We start from the raw sequence: 17,379 nt of genomic DNA, 5'->3' as shown, positions 1-17,379 counted from the left end.
CACGCAAGTTTACAAATAAATGTTGCCAGGGAGAAGTTTGGACTTCGGTATAAGCACGTGTGAGAATCCCATGACTGACTTGGATACTAATAGTAGTAAATAAACAAAATATGTTGATTATCATTATGATAAATATATAAAAGGTTAAAATAAAGGAAATAGTTTAACAAAATGAATAAAGATGTCATACATATGAATGGGTGCAGCTAAAACATGCAGGACATGGATACCAGGGTGCCAACTAAGTTATTGTTGATTAACTCAAACTCAAGATAAGCACAAGGTCAATACGGTTTCTGAGACTAAAATGTTACTGTTAATGCTTGTTGCTCCAGAGCAGGGTGTGTGAGGGGACTGCTCTACAACATAATAGATATACATTCAGCACCACAAAGAACTAGCAAAGGAACAGTCCTGGGTCTTCTCCAAATTCAGATCTTGACCCTGTAGAATGAGTTGGAGCAACCTTTCCCTAGATCGATGTCAGAGACTGGTAGAGGGTTACAAGAAGTGTCTCGCTGAAGTTCCTTTAGCCAGGGGAGTGATAAGGTGTTCCAATGTTTAGAAATATTAAGAACATACATTATTTGATTAAGTAAAGAAAAGATGTTTACTTGCCTTTTCTAAAATATTAGATTAAATAAATCTAGTGTCACTGAGTGACTGGTTTGTGTGTTTTTTTTGTTTTTTTTTATTGGTATAATCCTACACAGTGATCTAGAGTAGGAAAATAAGAGATCAAATATTGAATATTCAGAAGTTTACCTCCTACACAGAGAACTGAAACTTAGAAACTGAACTGAGCTGAGTAAGAATTGGCAAGCAGAGGTGACATTTTCCAACAAAATCCAGAAGGTGATATTTGGGTTTAAAATACGTCACTCTGCTTACAGACAGGGAGTTAAATGCCAGGAGGGATCCAGACCATTGAGGAAAAAAGGAGTGGGTTAAACAAAAAGCTCTGATCAAACGGAGCAAGGGCAGGACAGAATAAGGCAGGGCCTAAAGTGAGACTAAAGACGTCAGAGCTTTCGACTCTGGATCGCTCCACCCAGGGATAAACAGACACAAACAGTGCATTGTCATGGCAACAAGAAGTCGGAGACCATGACACAGGCAATCTGGCATTGAAGAGAAGCCAGTTCCCAGCCTTCAAGATGACATCAATTTGCTTTTCCTACCGGGTGATGTACTCATTCATTTGCCTCTCTTTTCTGGACGTCTCCTGGCCAAACTGAGAGTCTGAGGCTAATTCTGGATATGATGACGTCAAGGCACAACTTCTTGAGTTTTTAAAACTTTTTTATTGAACCCAACTCTAATCTCCCAGATGAAAGTTTGACATCTCCAAAAAACCCTTAAACTGAAAGGCTCTACATGACTTTTATTAAAAGATTTGATATTTATATATATAAAAAAGTGTAAATAACTAATTTAAAGATTAAAAAAATACTGCACACAGATAATCAGAAATAATAGATGTTGATGCTAGTCTGCAGTAGAGAAGCTGTCCCCGCTGGGTCTCCTTAGATAGAAAGAAGTAATCATTTGCCCACCAAAGTTTTAGATACAAAATTAGATTAAATATAAAACGTTAGGAGTTGATTTTAATTGTACCTGTAAATTGCCATCAGATGACAGTATTATATTCTGAACCGTTTTTGTGAGCAGTCTGTTTCCAATCAGTAAAAAGTTTTCCCTAATTACATTTTCCTTTTACCAAAATAACTTTGGGAAAAGTAATTTGTTATCACAACATGACACTTCCATAGCAACGCATGAATATCTTTACTTTGAGAAGTGTAAGTATAATGAAACAGTTGTTTATGAAGCATCAGTTAAAAATCTTGTCTTTATATAATGGTGGTTGATAGTGAGGGGGGAAAAAATTATAAAAACATTGCTACTAATTTATTAGGTCAACAGCTTGCTGGGCATCACTAAAGCTTTGACTCACTCTCCTTCTGACATCAGTCAGTTCCGGAAAATGCATTCAGCATTCATAGATCTATTCAGTATGACCCATTAAAAGGATAGAATTTCTCATTTTCATGCCATCTGCGTTTAAATGCCAAGGGTAATCATGACGACAAATGCAAGAGAGCATAATTTTGCATAACCCCCTCCATGAAAATGTATATAAGTACAGTTAATTAGTTGATTATTTAATTCATGTGGCAATAAAGGACAATTTATTAGCCAACTCTATGAAATAAAAAAACACTTCTTTGCTGTTCCAATACTATTTTTACTTTTTTTGTTGATCTACTGACTAAAGTCTCATTTGAAAACATGTGCTGCTTTTGGCAGATAAATCGCAATCACTGATCAGCATACATGAAGAGGTGAATGACCGAGTGGGTAAACTAGTAAACTGAATTCTGCATGAAACTTTATGGCAGCAATAAGGACTCTACTGTGCTGCTTGTAAAAATGCTTTTGTGTTTGCTAAATAATAAATTCAAATGTTCGGGCCCTGCTGCAAAATTACTTTAAACAGGATGATGAGTTTAAAATTTGACTGAGAAGAGTTTTGTCTAATTGTGCTGAATAACAAGTAGTGATTGCATTAGATCTTTTTGCCATTAATAAGGAATGGAAATTGTTGATTTCTTCCAGCTGCTGCAAGACTACTAGACGGTATAATTGAAAGAGGAAATGAATCATAATGTAAATACATTCTTGTTGTAATGTGGTTGCCATAAAACTTTCTCCTAAGGAGCTGTGAGATCAAACTGAAATTCAAAGTGTATTTTTCATGATTAGTGGAAAAAAACTGATAAAAACATGTTATCTGGCTATTTTTTGACCAGGGAAAGAATTTAATTTCACAATTTTTATCATTTAGAATGAACATAAAAAATGGGCTTGGTGGCATGGAGACACAGTAGCAGAAAAACGTATGTAGTAATGTGCTCTAACCTCTAACGTTTTAACGGCTAAGTTAGCCATTTAAATGGTTAACAATCAGTTCATTTCAGCCTATTGCTAGTAAACTAGTAGTCATAAGTTACAGAGTCGCAACCTGCAAATGGCCCTGCTGTGACAGCTGTTCCAAAAGGCCTCATGCTGTTTGTTTACATAAGCATAAGCATAAATCTATAGGTCAGTAAATAATTCATTACAATTATAATGAAGTCCTAAAGCATCAAGTGACAACAGAAAACGAATTTCTTAGCAGAACAGCTTAAAAAAAAGGATCACCTCATCTAACTGTGGTTGTGTTATTACTGTAAAGATGTTATTACAAGATGTTATTACTATAAACTGTGACGACAAAGCAACATTTGAATTAGGGCTGCAACTAACAATTATTTTGTAAATCGATTAATCTGGCGATTATTTTTTTGATTAATCGAGTAATAATCGGATAGCAAAAGGCTCCTTAAAGAAGAATTTTTATGAACTTAAATCAGCCGAAACTAAAGCATTTCCAATTGAGGAGTTCTGGTTCAAGCATATTGACAGAAAAAATGCTTTTTTATAAAAATCTTAAATGCAAAATATTTATATATATATATTTTTTTTACAATTTTGGTATAGTTACTGCTCAAGCGTTGGTTTATCATCACCTAAAGCATATTTTACAGTCTAAACTCCAGTTAATGATAAATCGATTGGTTGACCATAATTTCAATAATAGATTAATCGTGACTAATCCCATTAATTGTTTCAGCCCTTATTTGAATTTATATTGAAAAATCAAAAAACAAATCCAATAACAATTAAAAATATTGAAACATTATGGAGTTTGATAGAGGGTAGTGAGTGAATCAACCATACAGGGGATTCCTGCACAGGAGTATCACAAGTACCCCTTCAAAAATGTTTTTGTTTTATTTGACTTTGACATATCAAAAATCATATAATCTCTCACCTTTTATTGCTTTCTGAAGACCCAAGCAATGCTGAGTCTTTGCTGTGGCCATTGGAGCTGCCTGTTGACTCATGACCATTGCTTTCATTCCCATGACTCTCGTTTCCATGGCTCTCATTGCCATGCGATTCGGTCCCGCTGCCACTCGACCCACTGCTCTTCATTTCCACATCCTCCTCAGGAGACAGCCGAGAACGCGAGGTCTTGCGTACATTGCGCGGTGGGAGGGCAGGGTCCTGACCGCTGCTGTCACTGCCCTCGGAGGGCAGGCCAATGTCAGGTCCACCCTGGCCATAGCTCCCCACCCAGTGCATCTGTGCCATGGGACTGCACCCAGAGGCTCCACTTGAGATGGAACTACTCGAAGCTGAGTCTCTGCACCCAGAGGTTCCATCACGGTCCGCCGGAACAGGCAGGTGATAGGGCTTGGTGTCTGAATCGTCTGACATCAGGATGAGGCGTTTCTTGGTGTTGTTTCAGGTAAGGTAGAAACCAATCATCCCATTGTCAACAGAATGCCAGTCGAGTGATAATGAACTGATCTGAGGAGACAGACCACAAATGGATATTTAGAAAACATGACTCAACATCCAGCAAAGAAAAATCTAAATTTTTAATGTCATCTCAATTCTGACAAACAGGCAATGCTTACTCTCCATTCTGACAAACAACAGAAACTAGATAAATATGTGATTAAACATGCACAAAGAAAAAAGCTTGCAAAGTTAAAACCATAAAGAAGTATGTTTGGTGGCACGCTTAGAGACACTGCCTGGTTTCAGCCTGGATCCCTGGAAATCCTGGTGGGTGCCTCTCTGTTGTTCTCTGAAAGCCTCTGGTTACGACAGTTTACCCCCTTAAGAAAAGCAGGTCTTTTCTATCTCAACCCTTCATCTCTTAAAATGGATTCTTTCTTAGAGACAAATAACAGCTGATGAGATTGATCTGGTTGCCATCGTATTGCCAAGCAACAATCTTGTGGACAATCATGGCAATGAGAATGTAGGTCTTCTTTTTAACTCCTTGCCATTAGTTACCAGGTCATAATAAAATGCATCTGCTCAGTCTATGACAGGTTAAACACTTTAAGCATTCATTAAACTAAGATGAGGTCAGACTGCAACTGTTTTTTAATATGTTCTAATTATCAGCAAGATGTGTTAATACGTTGTCTCAATGGAAAGCTATAACCAGGTGGAACATCTTTGGTGCCCCTTGGCAAGGAAAAGTCCTTCATTTTCACATAATTTGAATTTGATCATTCTTTAGTAAAAATATATAACAAACAAAAATGTTAAATCTAATGAATTAACATCACAATAAATTCAGTCCAAGGTAACACTGTGCAACATTAATGAAAGCGTGGAATCTTGCCTTTGTTTCTGTACACCTGAGGCTTGTACTAAATAATTTTAAAACCTGCCAAAGATCAGATCATTTTGATCATGTATAGATATGCAACGCCTAATAAGGAGGAGGTACCTCCTTTTGACCACCAGTGTATTCCCGCCTCAGTTTGACATGAAAAGCTGCAGAGCAGGGTGTCAGAACAGAACAGGTGTTGTCAAGCAATCGAGAATGACGCATGCCCATTTATGCATATAATGGAATATTACGTTGATGTGTTTGGATTAAAAACAACTGCAGCATAACGACAGAAATATTACCAGAAAACATTTTGTCAACAGAAAATCTATAGAGTGGATCTAGAAACCATACTCTATGTTTTTCCAAGTCTTTCAATAACAGACTAAGGAAGAGTAAAGAGCCTTCTTATTGGATGTAAAAGTCCAAAAAAAAGTAAGAAAGAGTTTTAAACAGTCATTATATTTCACTTGTACCAAAGCATAATCAATGGTTTGTGAGACAGGTGTTGTATGAAAGATGTGCTTTCAGTAACTGGATAGTTTTCAGTAACTGGACATGGGCACGCTAGTTTCAAACTTCAAATAATATATAATCATCAAAATAAAAATTAAAGCAGGGCTCAGATAATCTTAAACATAAGAAATGTCAGTGTATAACTTTTCCCAATTCTGAGCACAGTATGATAGAATTTCAGAAAACTGTAATGATTATTTTCATTTATTTTAAATTTAGCAAATAACCCACAATAATCTACACAGTACCTATACTACTAAATGCTCAGGTGAAATAAATGTCAGTAGCAAAGTATAGGTGTGGATAATTAACCCTTATGTAGGTCTAATTAGAGGACTGTGCACAGTGTGAGACATGCTGCTTATCGCTGACCTGCTGCATAGTTGGCTCATGTCCTGCGACTGAGCTGTCAAGTGAAATGGGTCAATTTACGGCCAGTTGGTAAATGATCGATCAGAGGTGATGAGTCTCACATAGTGCAATATCCATGCCTACGCTCAACTTAAGTAAAGAGTTCACCAATGTCTGTCAGGATGGAGCCTGTCAAGACTGAAGCACAGACAGCAGGCACAAGGTGAAAGGTAAAGAAGCAGCACCTGATCTATGAGTATCAAAAGTGCTCAAGAGTAGAGAATAGAAAAGAAAACAAATCTATGACGTCTGTGGCTAACACAAGAACAGGCATGTAGAGACAAAGCAATAGAAAGCACCATGGAAATGTTTTCAGCCTTCCCTAATTGTGTTGATTTCAATCCTAGGAGCAAAGCTTTTTGAAAGCTTTCCAAGAGGTCAAGATCAGCAGTTCCTGTTTTTTTTTTAGGTCAATCCTAATTCAAAGCAGTCAAAAAATTGACAGCTTTGTAATTGCCAACTTTTATGACATTAAAGTATTTGTAATAGGAACAACAATTAAAAAGAGAAGAAAAAGAAATCAGGAATGCAACACTTATGTGGTTAGGGTGATAAAAATGATTTCCATAAAACACTATTACTGGGTACAATCCCTCCTAGACACAATAAAACTAACAGATTGTTCCACATGTAGGGAACATTCTGCTCTAAACTTCCTATAGCACTTTTCATATGCCTTTTCCTCCTTTTCCACAAAGTGCAAATGAGGCAACAAATGCAACAGCAAGTCTGGTCCAAAGATGAAAGAGCAATCCGACACTCTGTCAGAGTACGAAGTCCTACAGATTGCACTAGTATCCATTGAGGGATATTCTTAATATATTAGCTTAGCATCAGTCCAAATCCAGTGAATGAACAAAAGGACACAGCAGCAATATGTTTAAGCTTTTACAGTTGTTTTTTTTCTTTTCTAAAATGTATCTGGACAAACCACTGGGTATGCCTTATGGTACAGTACAATAAAATAATTAGCCAAGAACATACCTACAGGTTATTTATCATAAGAAATAATTCTCAACTATAGTTTTAAGGAGGCTATAAGTGTCCAATGCACCTGCTCACAAGAGCAGATTTAACAAATGGAAATTTTGCTCTCCCAATAAATCAGTTAACTTCAGCTGAACAGCAGCAGAAAGAGAAGCAAAGTAAAAATATTACGCTTCTTCTCTTTGTTCCTGTGGGAAAACCACTGATTGATTTAAAAACCAATCATAATGGACCTTGCTTTCTATAACCCTTCTTTTCACGTTTTTCTATTTCTGCACTGTCATGACACTCTTCCTCATAATGTAATCAGCACATGGGAAGACTTAGTTAAACGGCAGTTCTCTGGTCAAAGGGCACAGCATCTGGCTGTCGCTCTATAAAACTGTGACGCACATCCGACATTAAGGTAAGGTTAATGTGCCACAAGATGAGAAACATAACACATTTAGAATATATTACATGTTGTGGTCAGTTTGATGCTATTAAAGTCTTGTTAATGTGCACATTTGTCTGACTAGTTTAAAATCTAATGATAAATCATTTAAAATATCAGTAATATAAGCTTTGCTCAAAGACAACAAATCAGAGAAAACAACAATCAAAGAAGGAAATCAAAATTGTCCTGTTTTTCATTAAGATCAGAAAAGGTGACACACTGTTCAGCCCCCTTTTTATTTAAATTGATCATGTTCTTTATAAGTTTAACCAAAAAAAATGATGTCCTAGAGGCTTGAACATTGATGACTAGAGAATAAAATCCACATAATAAAGGTTTGAGCTGTGTTTCGTTTCAATTTCCAACTAACATTCTGAAAATGTCTGTTCTGCAAAATCTATAACTCTCAGCAGCCAATTAAAATTTAATAAAAGAGTTCATTCCTTGATTAAGATAAATAAATATACTGCTCCCTGTAAAGTGAATGCTTTTGAATAAAAAAAAAATCTAATTTACGATAAATCAATGATTTCAGACACATGGCATGAAGACTGGAAATAGAATTTATTTTTGTGCCACTATCTTAGACATATTGTTTTTTTGTAATTGAAGAAAATTTCACAACTTATTTGACATTCTTAACACCGTTAAAAGAATCCTACTTTTGCTGCACTGTCCTGTATCTAACTTCACCTGCTTTCTGTTGCAATATGCAGCTTGCATAGTGACTGCCAATATAAATATCAGTTCAGTTTGATCTCTTGGTTCTTGAACTCAAAAGTTTATTTCAATCGGTGCCAAAGGTCAGGAGGAACTTCTTTGCCTTCTTAAACTGTTGAACTAGCTCTTTGTCGCCAGTCTACTTGAGATAACAATCTTTTTCTTTTTGAGAGGAAGTCCTAAGTTTAGCTTTAAGAACATAAATATGCTCATTTAATAATCTTTTCTCTTCTAGTCCTCTTTTTCCTGAGGCTGTGTGTGTATTTCTGGTGATCTGTAGAGATGGCAACCCTTCCGCTGATTTCAAGCTTATGATAAACAGATCTACATAACAAACCCCTTGCCAGCCTACACTTGCGTCAACCATTTCTCCTCCCACCTTTTTTCTGAAGACAAACTGAAGTTGGCCTCATTATTCTCCTGCCTTGCCAGATGAACATGCTCAACCCCAATCTGAGTTCCACGGGCAAAGTAAAATTTTATATTTGTCATTTTACAAATATTAACATGTCCCAACTTCTGAGAGCAACTAGATTTTATACAGAAGTATTAAAGTGAATGAATACATATAGGAAACTATCTTTTTTTACCCTTAACGGGAAGCTTAACTTTCTCTTCAACTTTTCTTCTGTTTATTAGAAAACCTTTAAACCAGCAGCTCTAATTTGAAAACTATTATTTTGCTACAACTGAGGACAACATGGGCAGAAAAGGGAGGCTTTTGGCATATATGTTTGCCTTTCACTGCTTCGGGTATATAGATAACAGCAGGCTGCCCCCCCTCGACCTGAAGAGTGCAATGTCGTGCAAAGCTTTCTACTGCATTTTATCTGATATGAGGTGAAGTACTGTTATCAAGCTTTAAAAGTTCACTACCTTTCATCTAAAAGTGTCTGACTGAAGAGATCTGTAGTACAAAGTAAAAAGAGAACGGTTACAGATTTGATCAGTTGATCTGATAAAAGGATGAAAAGGTTTGAGGATAAAAAATGAAACCTTGCACCTTATAAGTAGTATGGTTCCTACATCCAAGCACTAATGAGTAAGATGAGGGGTTACTACTCCATCATAGGGCAAATCATGGAAAAGAAAACCTATAGGTTGATTTAGGCCAAATAAGCAAATTGGCAGGTTTTTGAATTGTGAGAGGAAGTTGGAGCTACCTGAGAAAACATGCAAACTCCATACAGAACAGACAATGCCAAGTTTCAAATGCCTAAATCTAATTACTATAGTTCAACATGGCAAGTTGTGCCAGGGAAATGCACATAAACAGAAAATAAAGTATTAGACCACCTCTATTATCAAATAAAATGGTTATGAGACCGAGTACTAACTCCATTGTGGATCATGTGATTAAAACAGACAGGAAATAAAATATGCAATGCCAACCAGCTCTGCTTTTGGAAGCCCAATGCCATAGATATTGATGTAAGTATTTAATTTAATTTAGTCATTATCATGAAAGAATAGAGAATGTCTTAATATAAGCTGTCTATCTAACTGTTATAATCAATTCTTGTTTTGTTTTTTTTTATATATTTGTTACTGATAAACATGAATAGGAAATATTGGACAAATACAATGGTCTAATATACGTTTTCCCCCATGAGTGATATATCAGTCATGGGGAAAAATCAACAAACAACCACAGCCAGAAACAAAGCTAATGGCATAACCATAAATTTAGCTTAAGAAGAAAATAAAGTAAGTATTAAAACTTTGTATATATAGAATAGTTAGAAGTGCTCCACCATCCCTCCATTGCCCCTGACATTTCTTAAAGTTCTAGCTGTCATCATCACTTCTTAAATAATCAAAGTGAATCCTGCTCCCTTTACCGTATATTCCCTAATCAGTGCGGCATGTGAACTTGTGCCATGTGCAGCTTCAGCATAACACTTTACATAAGGGTCTGTACCGGCGTTTTCATGTGACACTGACACCACAGAGTTCACCTATCTACTGTATCTGCAGAGCTGCAGAGTAGACTCACCGCTTCGGCCACTCTGCGCCAGTCTTACTGCTTCAACTTTCTTTCTGGACGCTTTTTTTTTACGCAGCTTATATCAAAATTCCTTAAAGTCTCCGTCAGCTGCTGTGTTTCATCCCTCGTCAGGTAAAGCGGTTACTCCATCAGGGATCCCCAGCAGGCAATAGGGCAGACGTCCAGTTATCAGAGGTGTGACCTTTATATTTAAATACCCAAGTCGTCACATCTTAAAGACAGAAGTTAAGCTTTACCAACCTCGCTGAAGGCTTCTATGCTTTTTTCCCTCCCGGTGATGCTGCTTCATAAAACAAATCCTTGCTCATACAGCTACCTTTCCTGATGAACCGGGTCCTTCCGCTCCCTCTGCGCTGTTTCAGTAAATTCTCTCCCCGGCTCCGGTGTCCACGCACTGCCCTGGATCTTCAAACGCAAGCAGTGACCTCATTACAAGCGCATTTTACTCGAGCCTCCCACTGCTCTGCTCTCATTGGTTAAGACGGAAGCCAGTCTTCGTTTCCGCGTGATTCTAACCAATCAGCGCACGGAAAGTTATTTGAGGCGGGCGATGTGAATGCCGCTCTTTACCGTGATTGGTCCGCTCGGCTGTCAGTTGTTTTATATAAGGCAGTGACGGACTTTTCACATGGAAACCCACGGCTACCGGCAGCGTGATGAGTGAGAGCAAATCACCAGGACGGAGACGCCGATGAATGGAGCAGTGGCCTGGGTTGGTTCATAACGGCTCAGAGCGACCGGCTGTTATCTAAAAGGTTATACAAGTGTGCATGGCAATGTGTGGGGGGGACTTTTTGTGCGCAGTCATTCAACTTAAGCACAAAAAAAGAGTTATCCTGCACAAAAATGTGATATTACTCCAGGTCTCTTCCGAAGTTTATCCAATTTATTTTCGCTCTTACGTGTAATTCCTATTAGTGATGTTGCACTTTAATCTACACCTTGATACTGGTTACATATAGGATGCTTGGTATTTATGTAAGATTAATTTTGAAACTTTAAATTTCTTCAAATGTACTCTTTGAATCTGAGGGTATCATATTGTATTTTGGCCATAAAGCATGTTATAATATTAATTCCATTATAAATAAAGGTTAAAGAGTAGCTAAACCCCAAATCCCAAAACAGGCTTAATAAATGTTGGTCATTTGGGTCGTTGTAACCTGGATGACCCAGTCCTTGCACAGGTAAACCTGCAAATCACTTTGTTTGTGCAGATAAACTGTAGAAATTGGACCTTAATGATCTTCATGATGAGCTGATCACCCACAGAAGCACCTTAAGTCAGAGATCATTTCATCATGCTGCACCACAGGAAGTCATTCCTGCCTGTGGCCATTAAACTGTTCAACTCATCTCTCTGACAGTCATTTAATTTAATTACTATCTATTTATTTCATTACTTCACTATGTGAAATAACATGGCCATGTGCAATAGTTGTAATTTGGTACTGAGTAGTATTGTAAATAATGTTGATTGTATTTATCTTATTTTATTCTGATCCTTACCTTAATTTATACTTATATCTTATTTGTATTAACAATCTTATTTTCCCCTCTTCTGTAAATCTTTGCACTGTAAGAAAAGAATTTCCAGCAAGGAATGATTAAAGTGATTGTGATTTTTGTGTTACTGTGCAAATGTTGTAATTTTCCTGTAAACTTGTTTATCTCTGCAACATCTGGCCCAAAACAGTCATAGTGCATAGTTTATATTACTGTTTTTAAATATTTTTATTTGTTTTACCGGTACTATTTTTCAATGCTGCACTTTTAAAAAAGATGAAATTGTCCAGAGAGCTGTTCCAAACGTTTTACACTTGTGTAAACAACATGACAAATCTGTCTACATCTAAGTCTAAATGTTTAGGTCGCAGCTCCGTCTTGGGGTCTAATGGTGCATTTCATACTCAGAACTTGTAACTGGAATGTTGGACTGATGTCATCGCTGCTTGTGGCCTCATTTTCTCCACTGTTTGTATATTGCCAATACTGCCACTGTTACAACCATAACAATGGCAAAAGTCCTGTTCATTTTTTAGGAACCGAGATGTGACAGAATAGCTTGGTCTCAAGAACAGAAAAGGATCACACTGAGGATGTTTCTAAACTGAACCTGCCAGACCTTAAAATACCTTAGCATTAGAACACTGTATTTATTTATTTATTTATTTATTTATTTATTTATTTATTTATTTATTTATTTATTTATTTATTTAATGATTTATATAGCACTTTAAAAACAACATGGTTGACTAATGTGTGGCACAAAAGTTAAACCTACAAGAAAACGATCAAAACAGTTAAACATTTACATCCTCCCCTCCCAAAACAAAACCCCTTAACAAAATAAAAAAAAAATTAAAGAGGTAGCTTTTTATTTTGTTATTAAACATTAAAGAGGCTGCAGCACTCTTCTGCTCATTCTCGTACTTTAAGCTCATACTTTCATTTTTTATTTTTATTTTTTAGTTTTTTCACTTTATTTGGTGTAGAATCACATGATGAGAGATCATATTGTTCCAGCAATACCCTTAACCCCACACTGCTCCCCGGGTGCCCCACAATGGCAGCCCACTGCTCCCCAAGGGTACGGTTTAAATGCAGAGGTAAATTTCTACAATGTGAGATGTGAGATCAATAAAGTTCTATTATAATCATCAAAGTAACGTTTTTTAACTTCTGGAACCTCCTGCAAGCATAACCCCTAAAAACATTCCAGCCAGTGAGCTCTTCAGATGTTACTAGTAAACTCTCATTGGGCTGCAGCGACACCTAGCCCCCAAGCAATGCAACTGCAATAATACTGTATGCATCTGGGGTCTGTTTAACAGAGTCAGACTCAAATCCTCAACTCTGAATTGATCTAGCCTATGGTTGGAAACTCTGAGTTGTCGGTTCAACAAAGGCTGCTGTGAGTTAGTTTAATCAACTCTGAGTAGGTCCACCCAGATTTGAAAATGTGCGTAACAAGTATAATAAATCATTGTCAGTGGAGCCCCCAATTTTCGATGAGTTACCATGACAACAGGTAACAGGAAGTGGCTATTTCCCACTGCTGGAACTAGAGATTTTAATGCAGGAATGAAAAACAAATTGTAGAAAGTGTTTAAAAGAGAGAACAGTGCTACAGCTGCAAAGGTGAGGGAGATTGCTTCTCAAATTAATGCGTAGGTTGATATGAAGTGTTCACTCTCCTCTGTGTTGTTCCATTTGTAGTTTACTAAAATTGGGTTCTTCCTGGTCAAAATCACATTACTGGTCACACGGTTAATATGATTATGGTTCCTAAGGACAACATCCTTTTTAATAAGCATAGAACCTGCTAAAAACTAATTGTTAACTGAATCAGTCCAGACTTCCATCAGTCTAAACTTTATTTCGTTGTGAAGCTCACAATTGATCTTCATCCATGACCATATAGCTCCTACATTTCTCACCTTCCTCAGGCCAATGATCACACATCTAATGAGTAAATAGTAGCTAACGTGCAATTTGCACTCGGGAACCCCTCCCCCCAAAAACAACATCTTGTATTAAATAAGTAACAAAAAAAGGTGAGCAACTGCAAAGACTGCTGCCCTAGATCTGTCATAGCATGAACATTTAGATTTATTTGGAGTCATTTATAGAGATTTTTCAAGCTCATAAATTAAGCAAACATTTAACAAAATGGGAATTGGGACATAGACACAATACCATCTGAAGGTCTTAACAATTTATGCTTTTAACATTTCCTAAAAAAAAAAAAAAAAAAAAAAAAAAAAAAGCATATAAAAGGATGGATGTACTTTATTTGGGAAATTCTTGTTGGACTACATGACTACATGAAATACAATAAGTAAACATCAAATACACATATTGCACATTAAGCCACAAAACAAAAGCAAAAACATGATGCAAAATAAAAACATAAAATCACCATAACAGCCTTCATTTGTCTTACTAAATTTCAGTTTTTTTTAGCAAATCTGATGGAAGTAGGGATGAATGAATATATGTAGCTGTTAATTTTGCAAATGGATACTCTATACTGTTTGCAAGAAGGTAGTAATTCATATTGTGAATAGAGGATATGAAAGGGATTAGACTGTAATATGTGAGTAAGCAATAAACCGACTGTAGAGAAGAATAAGTTATCCCAATGACCTTCATTGCACCCTCTTCATCCACCAATTGCAAAAGAATCTGCTTGTTTTTTTTTCTGTTTTGTCAGTGTGAATAATGTTATGTTAAAGATGGCACCTATCTGGCTTGGGCACAAATGACTTACAATATTATATCATCTATGGTAAAATATGCACCAAAGATAGTTTTCAATTTTAAAAGGTCCTGCTGTAGAAAATAAATGTAGAACAACTAAAGCTTGGAAGAATTCAGAGTTTTGTGTCTTGCAAGCATGAACAAATCTCCTGAGTGTTTTAACAGTTGTCCTGTTAATGGAAGAAAATTCTAAAATTAAATGTAACGTGTTATAGACCTACGTAAAGATATCCATATAAGTAGATGGAACTTGAGCTGTGATGTCCTAAATTTGAGGAATTTAGAATTCAACTTTGTCATTACACTGTCACAAGTACAAAGCAACAAAATTAACTCTCATTTAACTCTCCATTCCCTTGGGGAGCAGTGGGCTGCCATTGTGTGGTGCCTGAGGAGCAGTGTGGGGTTAAGGGTCTTGCTCAGGGAGCCAGAGTGGCAGTCCATGGGAGAGGGGCTTGATCTCAGTACCTCTGAAATCCAAGAGCAATGCCCTAACCACTGGGCTGCCACTCCCTAGATAAGTACCGCCATTGTGATACATAAATATATCTCAAGTCTGATTGAGATTTCCACAGGAAAAGCTCACATAGAAAATTGACTTATTTTCTTTTTCGCAAAATACATAAAGTCCTTTCAGACTGAATGAAGAGACTCTGTGCACAACAATTTTAAAATTTTGCTAAAAAAAAATGTAATTGGATTTAGGTCAGGAATGTGACGAGGTCAGCCCATAGAGGTGTTGCTTTGGCTGATTGTAACGTAATTGTCTTGGTGTCTTCTACTGCATTTTGCACCATATTTATTTTTGCGCTGCACTGAAGGTTTTCATATTAATGTCCCTTTGCACCATTATTTTCAACTGGTTTCTTTTTCTCCTACATTTTTCTGATCACTGCTACACTTTATAAATGGTAATGTTTATCTTACTCCACCTGCAATACCATTAAACTGTTGTAAGCTGTATGGAACGATTTTCATTTTGTATACACTCAGAGCATACAAAATGACAACATCGTTAGTCTAAGTCTCTAAATCTAAGTGTAAAGTAACCTTCTGTTGGATGTTTTCAGAAAAAGACTATTTGTTTCACAGTGGGGTAATTCCATTGTTACAACAGCGGGATAAGAACGGCATTAAACGGAAGTAAAATACAAATTTTACATAAACTAGTCATGACAAATTAGCAAAGTTAAGAAAAAAAAAGAAAGGAGCTGAAGAGCTGTTAATACCAGCAGTCGAGTATGAGCAGGAATTCTGTATTTTAAAGGTTTCCTTCCAATATTTTCTTTCTTCAATGTGGTAGCTTGTTGTAAAATGCGTATAACATAATCTCCCCTGCACTTCAGAACAATGTGATACTATATATATGTTGCTCTACTATAATACTATTAGAAGGCATGGATATTTGAGACCATACACCTAAACATTTGAAGGATGAATGAAAGTGTTTAAATTCTTTTGCAAGATACTGTCATTAGGGTACTCTGCAACGCAGACATCACTGAAAACTAATCATATCCATATAACTCACTTATGGATTGCAGACCAGCGGAAATATTTCCTTTTTTGATGTGTGCCAGTGAAAGTAATGCCAGAGTGACGCAAAAGGAAAGGTATGCAGACTGTGCTGTCAGTTAGCTCTCTGTGGACATGAGGGCATCCCCAGCAATGTGGGGGTGGAGAGAGGCAACAACCATTTATACTACTGGCAGCTCTCCAACAGCCCACTGATGAGTGCAAACTGAGTCATTTAAGATCGCACAAGTTGGATTCGTCAAATACTGTATTTATAGCCGTGGAAGGTGGAGCCAGTATGCTCAAAATAAAAGCGTGTGATGTAGATTCTCTTTTTAGTTACGTAGCAACTTGCTAATTATTTTCAAATTACATTAGTCTTCTTTTAAAGTGATTAAAAGCTCAGTTTGTGTGTAGACTAAGTTAGAACTATTCTAATCGCCGTCATTCTGCTGTGGGTTTTAGTGTTCCACTGAGCTGTGATATAAAGACAGTTGTTTTTATTTTCTTCCATCTAACCCTGTTTATAAGGCAAATATTATGAACTCATGTTCAGTTTTAATGAAAACTATTATCTTAGAAATGAGGATTCAGTTGTTATAACATTTATTAGTCATTTCTGTAAAGGCCTGTATACAAAAAATAAAAAATTTGTTAACACTTTGGAAAAATCTAATCATTAATTTAGCAAAATTATTTAAGTAAGGGAAAAACCTATTTTGTTTTCTTTGTTTTCCCTAAATTATCAATATTACTATTATTGGTAGTCCTGACCTTCCTTTTACACAAATGTTAGTGAATAATTTTTTTTCATACTTTCCTTTTTTCAGTTAAAAAAAAATGAAATGTCTCTTTAACAATCAATAGCTGCCTGGAGTATGGAGTTTGGTACTGAGGCTGAATCCTACTGTCCACTAGGTTGAACAACACCCTCTACCAAATCCTCTAGAGAGGCTCCCAGTTCAGGGAGTCCAGGGGCTATGGCTGAATCACTGTCAATTCCTGTGGCACTTCCACCTGATATGGAACAGAAACTGTTATCCCACTTTGGAGATGTATCACCCAGGCATCTGGCATAAGTTCGGGAGGGGCTCTGGAGCTCAGACAGGAGTAGCAGGAGTGCACAGCAAAGGGCCGGGCAGAGAACACCAGAGTATCGGGGCAGGCCGCAGCCTTCTTCGGAGCCACAAGAGGAGGACAGATGATTTAACAGTCCTTCTTGAGGTTAAATTAAAACATCTTTTACAAAATCCACCCACAAACCTCCAAAGAGTATTCCCT

The 17,379-nt window shown here is 36.8% G+C and overlaps 1 protein-coding gene across 1 annotated transcript in view; it reads right to left on the bottom strand.

The window, feature by feature from the left end:
* The window catches only part of LOC107083335 (period circadian protein homolog 2-like), a 37,834-nt gene extending 27,137 nt beyond the window's left edge, over positions 1-10,697 (bottom strand). Inside the window, exons 1-2 of the mRNA XM_015372475.1 lie at positions 10,561-10,697; positions 3,878-4,419 (exon numbers count right to left, since the gene is read on the bottom strand). Coding sequence (XP_015227961.1) covers positions 3,878-4,326 — 449 coding nt within the window. The 5' untranslated portion in view covers positions 4,327-4,419; positions 10,561-10,697. The remainder of the gene's footprint in view (positions 1-3,877; positions 4,420-10,560) is intronic.
* Positions 10,698-17,379: the final 6,682 nt, after the last annotated feature.

The sequence above is a fragment of the Cyprinodon variegatus genome, unplaced genomic scaffold (genome assembly GCF_000732505.1).
Source record: "Cyprinodon variegatus isolate N-32 unplaced genomic scaffold, C_variegatus-1.0 Scaffold73, whole genome shotgun sequence".
NCBI classification, from domain to species: domain Eukaryota; kingdom Metazoa; phylum Chordata; class Actinopteri; order Cyprinodontiformes; family Cyprinodontidae; genus Cyprinodon; species Cyprinodon variegatus.
The sequence above is the reverse complement of the archived record's forward strand: the minus strand, read 5'-3'. Positions and strand labels throughout refer to the sequence as shown.